Raw genomic sequence first — 18,608 nt, 5'->3', positions numbered from 1 at the left:
AGAAAATTGTGCTTTTTTTTTTTGAGTTCTGAGGGCAAAGACACAAAGAATGACCTTGCAGAAGTCAGTGGCATATTTCTGTTTGAACGACACATAGTTATTTATAGACATTATTGCTTTAAAAAAATAATTTATGTGATTAGAGCATTAATTTTGTTTACAAATAGCTAGTTCAGGTAGAATGCAATGTTTGAATTGGTATTTAAAAATAGATTTTTAATTGGACATTAACAAGGAATGTAACGGAGACAAAACAATGTGATGACCTGTTATCTTAATGCTACCATTAATAGTAAATCAGTACTGATTATTATTTTTGCCTTCCCATAAATTCAAGTGGTGTATGATTGATTAAGTGCAACGGTTCTCAACTGGAAGATGTGATTGTCTTTTATTTCCTTGCCTTTTTTTTCATTTTTTTTTTTAAACAACGTTCAACTGCTTTGAACAACTGATGGTGCAGGTTTTTTAATGCATATTGACATTCCCATTTTAGGGTTGACCAGCACATCATTTAAAGCGATAGGTAGTCCCAGTTGTCCTAGTGGGTAGGTTTCTGATATGCCTGAGCACCTGGCTTTGTGGGTATCGTATAGGACCAGTGAGGACACAACTTTAAAAGTCAGAAAGCTTCTCCATTTCCCCAGAGCATTCTTCACACTTGCTTTGGAGGTTTGTGCCTCTCTCCTCTGTGTCTTGTTCTGTTCTTTCCAGAATTCTTTGTTTAGTACCTTAATAAAGAGTTGCTGTTGAGAGTGGCAAAAATTGTGACGGGAATGTGCACAAGGATGTCTTTATGGTGGCGGGGAAAATAGCTGCTTTAGCTGCTTGAAAATTAGAAGGCATGTAGCTTGAATTTTAGCTTTTCTTGCAACATTAAATCTTGGGACTTAGTTTTCTGCTCTGTGTTGTCACTCTGTGAGCTGGAGAGAAGTATGGGAGAAGAGACTGACAGTGGGATGTTAAATCTTGCATCAGCATCTTTGCAGTTTGAGTTCTTGCTCTAGGTAACGTTTGTGTTCGGTTAGCATCTGCAAGCACATTGTTGTTTGGCTTGCTTAATTAATTCTTCTTCTTTCCACAGCCGCAGAGCCTTGGCCTGAAAATGCTGCCTTGTATCAGCAACTGAAGGGTGGGTACACTGTTTTTTGCAATTAATAATTACTTTATTTTTAGAAAACACATTAAATATGCACTAGATAATTAACTGTAAGGAAGCACAGAAACTGTTAAGAGAGTCCTTTGTGTTGTTTGTCTGGTCAGAGGTTTTAGCTATGCTTGCATCTGCCAATATAAACCAGCTATTCATGGCCTATAAGGTCCTTGGTTTATTATTGACTCATTATATTGGCTGCTGTAGGCAGTGTAAAATGATGTGGTTGCAGGCACAGTTGGCAGATTTACTGCACCAATAGCTGAGGCAGCAGATTTTTGAAGTCTTGTGGTAAAGTGGGCTCTCAGTAAAAAGGAACTGTTAAAATGTATAGGCTAGGATGGTTCAGGCTCCCTTTAGCAGCTCTTCATATATCATCAGATCACATTATGGCCCCCATTTGGGGCTCAGCAGCCTGCTACAGTTGTCAGAAGACTGCAAAGTAATGAAGACTAATAGGTAGCAGCCCTAGTCTTCTAAGCATGGAATTTTTATTGCAGTGAACTTGTCATCTTTCTTTTGTGTGACAGACCTAGACACAGTGTGCAATATTAACTGCAAGCTGCTTTTATAGGTTTCTGAATGCTTTTACTTTTTAGCCAGAGGAGTTATGAAGATGCGGTTTTATTTAACTTTGATTAGAAGAAGAGTAATCGGCATAAACCTCAAGCATTTGGCTTTTAGTTGTGAACATTTTTTATTGTATATTGGTGGTAATGTATGATATATGCAATTGCATTTGCAGGAGAAATATTTCTGGTATTCTTTTTTTTATCTTTCTTTTTTTTAATAGTCATACCACAGGTTTTCTAGTCCAGGTAATTATATATGTGCTCCTTGTTTTATGCTTAAGAAATGCAACCCAGAATGGCTTACAGTTACAGGTCAGTAGCTAAATGGGCACTGTTTTTTGTAATTGTGTTTTTTGTTTTTTTTCTTTCAACAGAGGAACAAATTTTGCTTTCTGACAATGCATCTTCCCTTGCTGTTCAGGTAAAATGTCATCTTTTCTAAATGAAAGATGTTAATTCCATTTTATTTTTTGAATGATTATCTAGCTAAAGTAACTGTATTTATCTAAATGAATAACTTAAGAATTATTTCTGTCAATTCCTGCATCTGATGTGCTTTACATTGTCATCGAAGTGCCAAAGCCTAAAGGACATGAGGATTTTGAGAGTCCTATATAGAGTGCCACTGCTTGTACTCATATTTATATTGGTCTATGTTTGTACAGTATTTGCTTATCTACCTACTCTGGGAACTGTGCAGGGTTCCCATTTTTTGTCACTTGGGATGCTAGTTCGTCTTGTAACCTTTTGTATGATGCTTGCTGGTTATTTAATTCTCAAAGCTAATACTGCCCCAAACTCCAGGCATATTTGCTGCGTGTTGTGGGCATCAAATCTCTGTATGTCTCTAATAGGTTTTCTTAATTTCATCATGTATACAGAGATCCAGTGTGGTTTTTAGAAATAGTCCATATAATTGACAAACTTGCATCTCTAATTGACTTAAAAGCACCTCTGTGGCTGTGAAGTCTGTGTAAACTCCATTAGCCTGTTAGGTTCAGTAACCCCAAATCTCAAGGGGATGTTTTCCCCATTAGTAGAGAGGGACTGGCTGTCAGAAGTGGTGGTGAGCAGGATGTCTATAAGGTTCCTGTTCTTCAAAGCACCTTTGCTGCTGCTTTGCCTAGTAGGGAGTTGCACTATTCTGCCTCTTGCTTTTTGTGTGTGGTCTAGCTCAGAGCAGTTAGAGCCCTTTCAGGGCTATCCAGAAAGGTCACATCTCATTTGGCCAAAGTGGGACACTTGGAGACAGTAACTGACATTACTGGTAAAAAGGTTGGGATTGTTTGATCATGGTAACTACTTCCAGGATCTCTAACTTTTTTTCCTTCCAGTCTGGCAATCTAGGAAATACCTCAAAAGAGTAAATTCTATCACAGAAAGAAGGTACCTTTATCCTTTGCTGGAAAGATGAGTCACCTTTGATACACCAAATAAATAAGGTGGTGTTTATTTGTTTGGGCAGTGTGTTTTATATTATGCCTTACAGTAATGCAAATAAGTGTTTTTGTTGCTCACTTGATCTCAGTGTTCGTTTTTACTCCAGCAACTGTATTTTTGTGGTTCTCATGAATTTTCTTATCATCTAAAAATATGTATAGGTGTGGCTTGTATTTAAAACATAAAAGAAAGAACAACATAACCCTAAAATTTCCTTTTCTAATGCATCATTTTGCTTTACTGTTTCCAGTCTATTGTTATCCTACATGTGTCACTTAGATGATAAATTAACTATAATATATTAAAAATGCTTGTTTTTCTTCAATATTCTCTAGCTGGACAGCTGATAGTAGCCATGACTATAAATATGGTTCTGGTAGATATCTGATCTTCAACTTTATAGAACAATTTTGTATTGTTCAATAAAACATATCTGTTTTGAAGAATCTGTGTAACATTGTTGTGACTGTGAAAGAATAGCTACCCTTGGTGTCTTTGATCCATTTTGAAATGCTGCTAGGCACTGTAGTTATGTATTACTTGAAAGCTTGAAATATACCGGTGTCTTTTGCGTAAGCAAATTGCTGAGTTCCTCTGTTTTAGAATTTACTTCTTACTCTGATAAGAGCCTGTTTATCTTTTTACTGGATGTCTTTGTGCTGATGTTTTTTGGTTTTTGTTTTTTTTTTGGAGTGGTGTTCATGTGCGTTTTTCTGAGGAAGGAAGGGGAATGGGGGCTAGGAGGAGAAATAGGAGCGGGTACCTGGGACTTTTTTCCCACTATTGCCATTTCTTTTCTCCCTTTTACTGATTTGGGCACATGAATATCACCAGAGCAGATACATGGCTTGTTCATGGCTTATTGAACTTCCATGTGGTGAAAAACGCATCAGAATTTCACCACAGAGTCCCTCTGATCAAAAAAATGTGTGGAGTCAGCTGCCATAAACTGACTTTAAGGGGACTTTAAGGAACGTGGTTCACAACAAGACTCTAAATGTGCTGCAACTGGTCTTTCAGATCTTTCTCAAAATCTCCTTACAGCATCTCTTCATAATGCTGCTCTGGGATAGCTACATATGCAGATAGCTACATAGAAAATAAAGAATAAAATCCAATGCCATATTAAGTAATTAGTGAGAGTAAAAGTTGACACTCTTTAAATGGACGACCCTGCAATACGGATGGCATTTCACGTGCCTCTTGTCAACAGAGCAGGTCAAGCAGACAGCAGAGGAAGTTACTTTCAGTATAGGTGTAACAGACTGTTGCACGCATTTTGTTTGAATTAATGAGTAGTGAGGGCTGCAGATTAAACGTAGGAAGTTGGTTGAGTCTTGCTTTTTTAATAATGACTGGATTTAATGACTTCTTATTGTGCCATGAAATCTAGACTCCTGACTATAGCTACATACCAGATAAGAGAGAGGAGGACAGAGTCTTCTTGGAATTGCTAAGTAACTGTGGTGGTTCCTACAATAGTTAAAAGACAACCAAACCAACCAAAAAAAAACCTCTCTCACTTAGTGGAAACTCTGTGCTGATTCTGGCAGGTTTTTTTTGTGTTGTTTGTTTTTTTAATTCTTCTTCTGCCCATTGTTGTTCTTGGAAACAGACTAAATTAACGATTCCTTTGTCTTTTACTTGGTTCAGATTCTGTATATTTGCTGAAAATGCAACATAACTTCAATTGAGTTAGTGTATTATCTCTGGCACATCTTGGTGTTTGCACTCCTTGTTTATTAACTAGAAGTAGCGTATTACACAGTCCTGTTGAAGGTGAAGCCCATTTGATCTTCAGCTGCAAAATTGTGATATTGACTAAGTTTTATTTTCACTGCAGAGGAGTTAAAATCAAGGGAAGATACTAACCAGTAATGACTATCCAGCTACAGGAAAGAGAACTTTGTATGTAGAATGAAAGCTCTGTTATTCTTGTGAAATGTTCAGCCCCATTCCCATTAAAGTTAATGAAAACACATGCACCTCCTGGGTAACATGGCTCATGGTTAAAACCATTCTCCATTTATTTACTGTACAGCTTCCATTATACATCATTCCTGCTTCTCAGTCTTATCATAGTAAAAAAAGCCACCAAAACCCACAGGCGAATACACAACTATATTTCAATAACAAAACAACTCCACAACTTCAAGGAGGGAAAAATGGAGTTTTAAATGTGTTAAAACTGAATCACCGTGTTTCAATCTGAATCAGAGAATTGTCCAGGCCCCATCTGCCTATTGATGCCCCGTGCAGGTAAAGCCTTTTTGTTTAGTGCCTGGGTGGAAGTCGTGTGGTTGAGTAGGAGGGGAGGGGGTTAATACAGCTGTGCTGTGCCAGGCCTCTTGCCTCAAATGGCAGCGAGGAGCATCTCTGTGCGCTGTGCCAACTTGTAGGGAGGAGGAATGTGGATGTTGAGACTGCCTCTGTTATTATAGGTTCTTCTAAAATCTTTATGCAGGTAGTCTTAGAGTCCTGCTTAAAGGGCTGTCTATAATGTTCAGGATTGTGGAAATTCTCATAGCTGTCCTGAGGTTACAGAGCCTGCAGCTCGTTATGGTAAGATATGTATTAATTGCTTGTGAAATTGATGTCCTTGTAAATGGTCTTAATATATTCCAGGAAAGTGCATTTAGAATTGTCTGTTCTTAGTCCTGAATGACAGAGGGATGTTTGGGCAATTTAAAATTGTGTTACACAGACCAACTGCTTATTTACTCAACAAGTAATCAAATAAATGTGTAAATCACGCATGATTAATTGCCCTTGACAGATTTTTTTTTTTTTTTTTTGGTGTGTGTATGAATTGTGGTTTGGTTTTTCTGTAGACGAAACATTAGCAGAAATTTGAACTTGTTGCTGAGGCTTGAACAAAGGCTTAGTACTCAAATGAAAATCCAACACACTTTTTTTAAAAAGAGAACAAAAGCTGGAATTCTTCATGATGAGAAATGCAGTATCAACATAATCAATCTAGGAGCTTTGTGTTGTAGCTGAAAACATGCTTAAATCCCAAGCCATACAGGTACTGTTTGTGAGTGAAACATCTTTCATATAGTTCTAAGATGAAATTACCCCTGAATGAATAGCATCTTCATTTATCTTCAAAACCTCTGTGCTACCAGTGAATCTACTCTTTCTGCATTCTACAACAAGAATTACATTATACCATTAGAGCAGTGTTGTGCTGCAGTGTAAAATAGATTGTTTTGGAGAATGAACGTGGCTTTGCTATAAATTACGTTCACAGGTTACAAAGGAATTTGTTATTTTGTTTAAAATAGTCACAAATATAATTAAGCTCTTAATTTATGTTAAACTACAAATGTGGCCATTACCATAACTGGATTAGGAATTTAATCTGTCACTCAAAGAATGATACTGAACAGTTTTCATTTATAACCTTAGACACACTATTTCAGTTACAGGGTCTGCAGTTGTTTGATATCAAAACTGAATTATTCTGTAGATTTGTTCATGGTTTTTAATTTTAAAATGTGTTCCTGCAATAAAGTAGAGAATAACTCTTTAGTTGTCATCACATATTGTCCTTTGTATGCTCATGAAATAATGTAAAAATGAAAACAGAAAACGCCTTTCACTCTTTCTTCACAACAGTATTGTGTGAGTGCTTTTAGAAGTGCTGCTGAATACGAGATGGCTTGGAATGGCTCGTTCTTTATTAAAAACTAATCATGGCTATATCTTCTTCAAATGAAGCCTGGTGTGTGCCATCTGAAAATAGTGTTCCTCATGTGGGGACGTAAGTTGTGAACTATTTGAGTCTTGGCATAAGTAATTTCATTCTTGCCTCTGATCTCAGAAACTGCAATCTGGATATGATTTACATCAAGTTGTAAGTCATTTTTAATGACTATGTATTTGCTCATATGTATTATTTTGAGAGGGGACTGGAGGGGAAGAGGAGAGCGCTGTGATGGAGCTCTGACAGGGTGATTCGCTGCCTGATGTGTGTTATGTTTCCAGCTGACGGTGTCCAAACAGCCCTTCCTTATCTGGGGAAGGCAAAGAGGAAGGGAGAGTAAGAGTAAAAATGGCACCTAACACAATTAACTGTAGGAATAAATACAAAACTCCCCCCTCCCTTCTCTAATTCTTTCCCATTGTATTTCATGCACAGTCATCTTCCATCCTTGTGCTCATAGGAAGACACAATGGCATCGCTTTCATGCATTGTTTTGCGGCGGCAGCAGCAGTGGAGATGAGAATGTAGTTGTGTGAGACGAGGAGGAAGGGGAGGGTGGGCTGAGTTGCCCCATGGCTGACTCTGGTTTCTGGGCTCTGGGCTTTTGAACTGTGCTGAAGCAGCACAAAGGTGATTGTTCTAATTTTTTTTTTTAGACAATTGAAATCCACCGTACTACCTACATTTTGAATTTGAAATCGGGCAGGCTATAAGAAAACAAAACAAGCCTTAAGTTTATTGTGTCCTTTAAGCAACACTGTTGTTGTACATGTACTCCATAATTCTGGCAGGAGGTGTCATCTGCCGTGGTTGAAATGAATGATAGGCATAAGATTGTTGATGAGTTTTGTAACAAGTGTGACCTCAAAGCTTCCGATCAGCCCTTTTCACGTAGCTGCTGATACTTTGTTCTCTAGCAGCAAAAATAGGAGCTGGCTTGTTCAGTGCCGACTTTGAAAGCAGAGCAGCTCATGCTACTACTCTCTGGGACGAGCAGGCGGTGCAACGCAAACCATAGTCCTGTGTGGATCGACGTGCGGTAGGGCAGGAAAGGCACTGAGAAGCTTCTCCATGCTTTTTCTTCAATTAGTTGGCCTCAATCCCTCACTCTTTCTTCCCTAGTCTATAACGGTAAACATTGGGAGGGCAGGGAGGGACAGACATAATTCATCTGGTGGCACTTTTTTTCCTCCCTCCCCTCTGTTTCTGCTCATGGGCTTGCAGCAGCTCTCCACCTCCCTGTCTACAGCAAGGTCTCCCATTAAAAGCAAGGCATACAGAGGCAGTAGCAACTTTGTAGGCTTGGTGCTTTCAGTCTGGAAGAAGAGATGTAGCATTGCTGAAAATAAATTGTTCACATTTCTCCCTTCCCAGGTGCCAGAAGTATCAGGTGATACTACAGGTAGAGAGGCTGGAAGAGTGTGAGAAGGGGAGACTGTTAGCCTGCAGGGAAGAGAGGCAGTGATCATGTGTGTGAGAGAAGCTGACAGGCCCTATTAAGCCAAAATTTTTTTTTTATTACCTTTATCTGTTTCTCACATGAACCTCATCGAAAGAAAGGACACACTTTGTTCCAGAAATAACTTTGAGAAATGTGTCTGTAGCAGACATTATATTGAATGTAAGTTGCTAAATTAAACAGTTTTTCAGGCGTCTGCTTCAGCCATTGACCAATGCCGATACTGCATAAGAAATCAGGCCTCTGTTTTTAAAATTACAGAAATGCAGATAATCAGTGGAACATATGGATAAGGGGAATAAACTCAGTTCTTCCCAATCTGAGGTTTGATTACCCTTGTTTTATGTTCCATTAACTAATATGAGCCAGGAGATTACTCATTCCTTTTAAAAGCCTGAGCATTTTGGTCCTTCAGTTGTAGTGAATTCTGTATATTTATGTTTGAATGATGTTTCCTTTATTTGTGTAAAGTCTGTTGGGCAGTCATCTCTTGATCTTCTGTAACATGGGCAAGGGGAAGTAAGAATGTTGATCCCTCCTCTTTATGAATTGATATAAATAGTTAACTCTTTGGATAGGTGTTAAGCATAAAAAAAAAAGTTTATCCATCTTTCAGAGAAATTCAGTTCTCCTTCCGCCACTTAGAGTTTGTTTGGAAGAGTTGTTTTCAAAGTATCAATGAAGATTTTCAGTGAACATCTTTACGATTACTTTGGACCAGAAAACTTTAGATAAAGTAATGTGTACCAGTTTTACTACAGACATGAGAGCTATTTTTTTCCCCCTTCTGAAAACTGCAACTGCTGCAGTATTATTGTGTGAGAATCCTAGGTGCTGGAGGAGATCCAGGTTGTGGCCTACAATATCACCCTGCTCATCTTGTGCTAGTATGTTGGTTTTTTTAGAGGAGGAGAGAGAGGGAAATTTAATGCTGTTCTTTGGTATTACAAGCATCTTTGCAAGGTATGACAGTTAGGCTGTGCTCAGTTAAGTGTCTTGTTTCTAGTTTTGCTGTTACTGTCTTGCTAACCATTTTTAGGTGAATTTTCACAAGGGCTTGATGAACTAGCTTACGTGTCACTTGGAATTCAGTTGGCCCCTTTCAGTCCCTTTTTAAGTTGATCAGCCAAATTTATGATGTTAACAATAATCTCTGATGTACTAGAATAAGCCTGGGCCCTTGATCTTTCAGATTGCTCAGCTTTTGATGCTGTGTCTTTGAAGGGGTGTTGATATCTTCATAAATCTCAGCAGAACTGCACTGGGGTGGTTTCAGCCTTCAATCTCTCGCCCTTCACTCCAAAAGTACTCAGAGGAGCTGAGCTCACTCCCATTTGCTGATGGTTTCTCTCACCAGAAAAGCAAGGGTTTACTTGCCTGCTCAGATTATATATGTGAGGTACCCAAAGGGAAACAAAATGCTCTGAGCTGGAATAATCGGTGTTCCACTGCATCTTTTATCAGTGTTGGAAGCTATGGCAGTCTGATACCATCTGCACACCAAATGTGCTGGTTCTTGACATTCTCTATGAGTGGTTGAAAAGGGAACAAATCCTCCCTTGATCACGGGGCTAAAGCATTAAATGAGATAAAGACTCACAAAAATTGCTGCTTTGCCCTATATCCTCTCTGTAGGATTTCTTTGATCTGTGCCAATTTAAACTGTTTTGGTAATAGTTCATGCTACTTATTGTCTAACATCAGTTATTGTCTAAAATCTAATTTATCTAATTGAATGCATCAGAAAAAATTGAGGTTTTCTGGCAGTGGGTGTTTATAAGAATGCATTGGTCACGATCCTTGTCCATCTCTTTTTCTAAAAGAAACCATAATTTCCATAAATATGAAATGCATTCACTGTGCTGGAAAAGTCAAACACACCTGTGTTGTTAGTACTAATAATTTCCAAAGCCTGTCAGTCACATCAATGGAAGCATGTAAGTACCTACGTAGCAATGCAAATTGTAAGGCTTTTTTCTGAGGTCGAGCCCTCATAGTTTGGGGTAGTACTGTCTCCTCTTACCAGCTGACATGTATTTTTAGTCAACTTGAAGGCTGTGCAGTGGACCATTAGTTTAAGCTGGATCAGGAAATGGATACTGGCCTACTTCTCCAGGTAATGATCAGTTCAGCAGTGTAGATCCAAGAAGGATTAAATGTCTCATATTGTGGAGCTTTCCTCCATTTTCCTGCAGAACAATATTTAAGGAGCACTTAAAATTGAATAGGTCATTCTTTGGGTACAAATTACAGCTCAACATACTAGTGTCTTAATTCCCTGTGCTTCTATCTTTTTAAAGACGTAATAGCAGTTTTTAATTTTTTATTTTTAGGTGTGTTGTATGGCATTAAATGAAATCATTTAATGTGATTAAAAATGTGATAAAAATAATTTTTCTTCAACTCTTTCACTGTTCTGTTTTCTCTTGTTTTTGTATTTAGTTACTATTTTACCACTCATATTAAAGCTGATCCTAAATGTAGACCGAGGCTGAAGTGGAATAGCTGATGGCATGTGGGTGCTGAAGGGGGTTGCTGGAACGGGCCTGGTAAGGTGCTAGAGGGGCAGCTCCAGTGATCAGTGTTTCTGAACCTTGCTGGAGGGCTGCTGGGCTGAATGCAGAACCAGATGGATCATTCTTGATCAGTCTTGAGTCACTCTTCAGTTTCTCAAACTCAGTTCTCGTCTCCCATCTACAAAACGTTCATTAGAACTGGAGATGACTATTTCAAGGAGGTTTTCTCAGGTTTTTGGTTTGGTGTTTACTTCAGGGTCTCTTTTTGTTTTTTTTAACCTCACTGAGGGTAGACTGACTTATTTCTAAGCTTTCTAGAATGTGCTCTGTATTATGCAGAGTAGTGAACATTTTTATTTAGTTAATATTTGTTCCCACATTAGAACTCAATCCTAGTTCAACCTCTTCTCTCCTCTTTTCTTCACGAAGTGCAAAAAAGGCACATGGACCCAGTGTGTTTGCATTTCTGAGATGCTGAAATGGCAACATACTCTCAATCCCCTTTGCACTAGGCCAGAAACTGAGGTAGAATTTCCCTGCCAGCTGTAATAAAGGTCGATACTCCATATTCTGTGGATGTTTATTGAGGAGAAGGAGAGAGAGGCCAGCCAGATTCAGATTTTTGATGGAAACTTGGCTGAACTCTTTGCACTGAAAAGATTTTATAGTTTAGCCTCTATGCTGAGGAGTGCTTTTCACAGTCACAAACTGTGTTTTTGGTAGAAACCTTGTACTATGTAGGAGCCAATGTACAATACGATGTACAGTAGGCAATAAGGTGCTGAAGGAACTCATGTAACCTAAGTGTTCTGTGCCAGCATGTCTCATTTTTGACACGCTGATATAAGAAGGTAAAAATAGTTCTCTGATTCACCTCCTTTTGCTTAAATGTGTCTCTGCACTTACCAGTTTTTCAGTTATTCATATGTTACCCTAACTCCAGTGCAGTTCGGACTGTTTTTTCTTCTGAACTTGAAGTGAGAATAGTGCATGGCAGTCACAAAATTAATCTCTAGCTTAATGCAGAATTGCAGAGTTAATGCAGTGCTTTACTGCGAAGGAAATTCATTTGGTAAGCCTAGACCAAGTGAAACTTCACATATTTTTGAGATGAAATTCAACAGCTAAGGATTAAGTAGTATGGTACAAGTTCATTCCACTCCTCCCACCCACCGATGAAAGTCTTTGAAGCTGTTGTTTGATGCCGTCAGTTCTGCTGCAGCACAGTACTGTTGAGATGTTGTTAGCTACTGGTAGAGCTTTCAGAAGAACCAAGTCTGTGTACCAGTTGAGTTAGAGTGTATGTTTTTGGTGGGTTACACTGTGTCCAGCAACGGCATAGTGGTATGTATTTAATCTAAACTAAAGTCTCTGCATTCCTGTCTCTTAACTATTTCCAAAAAAAGTTGCATATGAAGTCCCAGTTTGGGCAGAAGATGTGATGCATATAGCAGCAGCTGGAACAGTCTGGACATTGCTAGATCCTACAGAGCCAGCAGGCAAAGGAAGAGATCTAGGACTAGACAGACCAGTATCTTAAATTCCTGTGTAAGAATTGGTCCTTTGGGTATCACTCTTTGCATGGACTTTGGGATGCTAAGACAGCAAGAGCATTGATTTTTGTGGGGGATGCACAGACTTAGAAAGTGGGGTGGTATCAAATGTGGCCAGTGCTTTGTATTTAATTTGGGTCATAGTTGCTTTCTTAAGCAGTGATGGAGGTTCGGTTGGGATGAGGTTTTGGCACTCTAGAGACCAGTTTATTGTTAAGTAGTGCAGGACTTGCAGGATTTGGCTAATGTTGACCATGACTAGTACCCTTTCTAACTCTATCTATCTCTGCATGTGTATGTGTAATAATTGGCTTCCAAGCAACTCTTTAAATTAGAGTGAGGCTGAGGAAATAAAAAACTGGAGAAACTCAGGTTTGTGGTGGGTTTCACAGAGCCTTTACAGTTCTGAGGTGGGCTCTCATCAGCCATAAATCAATATCTTGCTTAGCAGTTTGAGACCATAGTTCCTTGCTTTAAATTGGGATTTGGGTTTGACTTCGGTCATCTGAACCTGCAAGAGCCAAATGTTATAATGGACTGTGCAGTTGTGGATTTGGTTGGAAGGGGACCAAAGCTTTTGGCTTTTTTTCCCTGGATACAGTTAGTATCAGCGCTTCAATTAGGGTTTGGGAATAAAGGACTTGAAGAGTGCAGGGAAAAGGAGAGGGGCTGTTTGGGTTATTTTTGTTTGCTCGATGAGTACTACAAAAGCCACAAAGTTAGGAACAGGGCTGATGCCGGTGTTAGTTCTTGCCGTATGGACTCATTTCATGCAGAGGTGAGCAATCTCAAGGTTAAGGTTTTGGTTACTTTGATGTCTGTGATCAGGGTCTGTGCGTCTAAAGCTGTGAGCATTCAGCTTAGTTCCAGATAGGGCACTGAAGAGCTAGGAGGAGGCTCATGTAGAAAATGCCAAGTTACAGCAGCATTCTTCTTCATGGCGGTAGCCCTCTTGGCGTAGGCTTTTTTAACCTTAAGCCACTATGTGGGAAAATAATAAATAGGTGTAGTTTTGGAATGTGGAATTCTGACCTGTCTAATTGTAAAGACAAAATGAATGATAGAATGGTTTGGGTTGGAAGGGACCTTAAAGATCATCCAGTTTCAACCTTCATTTAATTCAGTCCTTATTACAAAATTCAGATGTGGGGTTACAATCCAGTGTAATACAACAATCCCTTTTTATACTGCAGCAGGTTTTATGAACTGAATTTATGTAATTTTTGCTTTCAAATTTTGATCTATTACCCAAAATAAAGAAATAAATGCTGCACTTTCTTTGAAATGCTCTAAAATAATTCTTTCAACCAAATTTTTCAAATTTTTCATATTTTTTCCACCATGGCTTGTCTGTTTCTTCATATACTGGTTCCACTTCTGCAAAAACTGTTTTGGCTGCATTTTATCATATGTCAGAGCAACCCAGTATGGATTCTCTTCCGCTTTCTTTGCATAATATAAAATAGCCTCTTGAGGGTTGCTATCATCTGTCTTATCCACTGCAATATTCTTGACTACATATGATGACAAGGTACCTCGGTGTGTTCCAACACACCCACTGCGACCTGGTCCTGCTACTGGAGGTTCAGGTTTGTGAGACTTCATGGGGTCCAGCCTATCCTTCTCCAGTTGTTCCCTGGTGCTTCGCTGTCATGGTTCATGGAACATTGGAAGTGCATGGGAATGATGGAACTTCAGCTGAGTTGTGAGAGACTCCAGAGGTTTAAGAAGTTCCTTACTTGCCATGTTCTGTCCAAATGGCAAGTATCTTTCTTGATATTTTGCTATGTTAACAGAAACACACTAAGGATTTTGTGGTGATGGCAGGTGCTGACAAAAACCGGTATCCTAGTGAGAATGCTTTGAATCTAAGGTTACAGATAGAAAGAAACAGTAAATCGATCACTTATGCTGTCCATGATTTGTTTAAATTACAGATAATAAATACTTCCTCCCAAAGCAGACTTGTGCTCTGACAGTATCATAAAGCAAAACTTCTGGCAGCTATTGTGAATATAATGTGGGAAGGTGCTATATGTGTTTGCTGTGTTACACAACATGAACTTGGTTAGCTGGCTTTGGCCAGAAGCAGCAAGCAGTATGGTTTTCAGGAGGGGCAACATGTCACTTAATTTTGTACAGCCACAGCACTAATTGTGTCTGTCAGATACTGCTTCTTTGCTCATCTTGAAGAAAAACAGTAGAAGTAGATGAAATTTCATTAGAAGAATTTCCCTCAATGACTGGATGATAAACAGTTCTCTAGGGAAGTTAGAAAACCTTATTTTTCTTTAACTTACCCTTCTTTCTTCCTAAAAGCAGTGTGCAAGGAGCTATACTTTATAAACGTGTGCTAAGAACCAGCTAAAACATCGTCAAATGTATTGAGAACACCACGCTTATTTCTCACTGTGTATTAATGCTTTTTAAATGTGACTCTGTTTCCAGGCCTTTTTGCAAATGTGCAATCTGCCAATCCGGGTGGTTTGCAGGGCAAATGCCGAGTACATGTCCCCATCTGGTAAGTGTGGCCTTCATTTAGATTACTACGTTATACCTCCATTTTGATACCATGGCAACTGCACCTTGTCTTGCTGATAACAGTCGGTCAGTGCTACCATGTGTGGGTTGCCTTCCCCCCCTCCTCTCCAGTGCAGTTTCTCCTCTGTAAACAATTAAAACAGTCAAATGCAAAGTACTGTTGGCACAACATGTAACGGCGCCTGCGACTGCAGTACCTGTACACAGCATTCAGACAGCAAACACCTTCTCTAGAACGCCTGAGAGCTGTTGTGTCCCGAAGCAAAGACTTGCCTTTCCAAAAGCATCTCTGTTCTGCATCCAGAGAATACTCCAGCGAACGCTGTTATATTTTCCCATTGCTGGGGTGAGGCAGCACCAGAGGAGTATCTTTTATTGCCCTGGCTGGGAGATATTTCCAGGGTGTTGATACAGGAGGAGACTGAAGGGTGCATTGGCACTGTTAAGGGTGACACAGGTTATTTTAAATACTCCTCTGATCTATGAGGCTGTCTGGAAAAAACATCCAAACCCAACAACAATAAATTAAGTATTAAAAGGGTACAGAGCCTACCTTTTGCTGGAGATGACCAGTTGCCTAAAAACATCCATCGGCCAGCTCTGAAAAGTTGCCTAAAAACCAGAGAGAAATGCAGGGTGCAAAAATTTGATAGTACTTGCACTCTGTCCCAGATTTTTGTTGTGAAGAGGTACTTTTTACTGATTACCGGGCTCTGGCTGATGACTGCCACATGGAAGTGCCTGTCAGTATACGTCTGCCAGCTGTATGGGTTCGGCTGCTGCTGCTACTTACATTCAGGTCAAAGCAGTGGAAATATGCTATTTTAAAAAAAAACAGTTGCTGGGCAGCAGTGAAAAAACAGCAAAATATGGAGGTATGTAAATTGTTCGTTAGTAAATAAAGGTAGCTTTGAAATGCTGAATCCATGCACAGAGGAGCATCTTGCATGTGCAGGAGTAGGACTGGTGGGTCTCAACGCTTCTGCTGAAAACAAGGACTGCAAGAGGGAAAATAATACTGCTTCGATTTTAAATGTAGGTAGAAATGTATGTCGTCTTTTTGCCCTTACTCCTGGAGTAATTATTTTTATTCCCTTGCCCTATTTCCTTTCTTTATATTGGTTCTTTAATGATAATTCAGACAGGTTTTCATTTGTTCCCTTCTCCCTGCCCAGCACCCTCTGTCTCATAGTAGCAGCAGACAAAGATCAGCATCTCATCGCTTTGGGGGGAAGGTTATTTATCTCATAGTTGTAATGATGAAACCCATTCTGAGGGAGTCAGAAGTATGATACCAAAGGATTGGCTTGGTGTGTGAAGTACAGTCTGACTGAAATCGCTGAAATCTGCAGCGCAGAGAGTTTTGCATTTCCTTCCACAACGTGCAGCCTGTGGATGCAGATGAAGCCTTTGTTGGTGTGATGCACTTCATTTATTACCCTTAGGCTGACCAAGCCAGTGAGAAGTGAATCCCATGATAATAAACCATGACTGAATCTGCTGGTAGCGTGAACTGTGTTTGAGCTAGGCCGAACAGTAGGTTTTCTGTGTTTCAGTGAAAAAAGTGAATGTATTGCTAATAACATACTTGGAGTCAGACAGGTACTCATCTTGTTCTTTGGGCTGTCTGTCGAGAGCACAGTTTGCCCACAGGGGGAAGGTAAAAGGGTGCTGTGCCCCACTGCACTGGGCAGGCTCATTTACTGCCTTTGGGCTTGAGGACGTTTTCAGTAATACAAAACATCCAGCATTTATCTCTATTTTATGTATTACTTCAATCATGTAAATAATCCTAAAAGATTGAGTCTTAAATATAAGGTTGATGTTTGTCAATGGGACTGTGGTGGAGATTTGCAGGACAAGTAGCCTGGCGAGGGTGGGTTGGAGCAGGAGCCCTCAGCTTTACACGTGGAGAACTGGGAAAAGAGGCATAAGGCAACTTCTGCTGTTCTTTGTGGCTTGCTGTGTGTAACAGGGCTTCCTCTTGTATCTCTGCCTGCCTCAAAGCTTTGGCTCAGTTCTGCGTGTAGGAAAAGATACCAAGCAGAGAAGGTAGTGCGTACAGTATCGGGAGACCTTCACACACCCACAGGTCCCACCAGTGACCGTGTCATTTCCCAGTTTCCTTTTGAGGACTGGTAGTTCCCAGCCCTGCTCCCTGCTGGACCCTCATGGCTCCGCTTCATAGACTGAACTTGGGGCCTTGCTAATATTAGGCTTTAACACCATTTTGTTTCCATGATGATGAAGCAGCCCCTTCGCCCCCGTGATGGTGAAGCTGTGGGTTTCATACCGAGAACCTGTTCCTGACCCCAAGACCACAGAGGCTCAAAAATACCAGCTCACAACTAGAGGGTGAAGTCTGGGGCAGCCAACAGGAGCCGGCTGGCCCAGTCGTTGGAAATCGGAAGGACCAGAGGAGGGAGAGTCAAGATCGGGCCTGGCCGAGTGCGTGTTTGCACTTCCCCCTGTGCGCTTTTCTGGGCACAGTGCCACGTCTCCCATCATCCTTTCAGCAGCCCTTTCCCGGCTAGTGGGTTAGAAGGGAGGGTGGGAACGTGTTGTGTTGTAAAACTCGCCAAGGACTGTCTGCTTTCCTGGGATTTCCCAGCTGTACTTCAGAGAAATGTTGAATTAAGTCTTTCCAGCAAAGCAAAATCCATTATTAAAGTACAAGTTGATAGATCTCAATAACTTCGAAATGTACAATTGCAAGTACTGCATGTAAAAGAGGGTCAGGAGGAGGAAGATTAGGAGGAAGAAGTTTGTTATTACAAACGTTCGCTGGGTAAGCTACATATGTTAGAGCTTTACCTGTGATCTTTTGGAAAAAAACTGGTGTTCAGGTGTACCTGCAATATTTAATTGCTTTGAAAATTGTAAATGATGTTTTACAGGTATAAAAAGCTCTTACTAAAATACATTTCCCATTTTACAGGCAAAGTACCCTTTATTCACGTGGGAAATCAAGTAGTATCTGAACTCGGGCCCATAGTCCAGTTTGTAAAAGCCAAGGTAACAGTATGTTGTTTCCATCAGTTACTGAATAGGATGTTAAGCCTGCTTGCTACTTGTGCTGATTTGGTGTGCTCTTCTGGAATCTTGCTTGATTTGTTAAAACAGTGTAGAAATCTAGTGCTGTTTTAAAAGAAAGATATCCTGTAATAGGAGCTTGTTGATAGGGAATTGTTTTTCTTTGTCATTTACTCAAATTCTGGAAGTAAATCCTATGTGGGGTAGCTGCAGACCAGTGCCAGTTTCTGAGACTGTTTTTCTACGTGCCCTGTCACTGGGTCTCAGAGGTCTTAAACCCAGAACCGACTGGTTTAAATCCTGAAGTGTCAGATACTGTTCAAATTTGCCTTTGCTCGCCCCGCCATGTTTTTAAAAATACTGTCTTTGCACTGAGCAGTTGATAAAGCTGTATCACAGATATAAATTTGTGTTTACTTCTTGCCACAGAGATACACTAATGAGGAGGCTGTGTGCTCAAACAGTATTCATCTATAACTGATAATAGTCTACATTTCATGTAGATTAGCTATGTTCCGTTATGATGATTTCTTTTTAATTCTAAAGGACATTGTATGTAAAAATTGCATATGTAATTTGTTATTGAACTATGTAAGACCAAGACCTGAGCCAAAGCTCATTGACTTCAGAGG

The 18,608-nt window shown here is 39.9% G+C and overlaps 1 protein-coding gene across 1 annotated transcript in view; it reads left to right on the top strand.

The window, feature by feature from the left end:
- The first annotated feature begins 1,087 nt into the window (after nt 1-1,087).
- MTX2 (metaxin 2) overlaps nt 1,088-18,608 on the top strand; it is a 22,139-nt gene continuing 4,618 nt past the window's right edge. Inside the window, exons 1-4 of the mRNA XM_010282616.1 lie at nt 1,088-1,132; nt 2,100-2,146; nt 14,851-14,923; nt 17,882-17,958. Coding sequence (XP_010280918.1) covers nt 14,863-14,923; nt 17,882-17,958 — 138 coding nt within the window. The 5' untranslated portion in view covers nt 1,088-1,132; nt 2,100-2,146; nt 14,851-14,862. The remainder of the gene's footprint in view (nt 1,133-2,099; nt 2,147-14,850; nt 14,924-17,881; nt 17,959-18,608) is intronic.

The sequence above is a fragment of the Phaethon lepturus genome, unplaced genomic scaffold, assembly GCF_000687285.1.
Source record: "Phaethon lepturus isolate BGI_N335 unplaced genomic scaffold, ASM68728v1 scaffold37832, whole genome shotgun sequence".
In the NCBI taxonomy this organism is placed as follows: Eukaryota; Metazoa; Chordata; class Aves; order Phaethontiformes; family Phaethontidae; genus Phaethon; species Phaethon lepturus.
The sequence above is the reverse complement of the archived record's forward strand: the minus strand, read 5'-3'. Positions and strand labels throughout refer to the sequence as shown.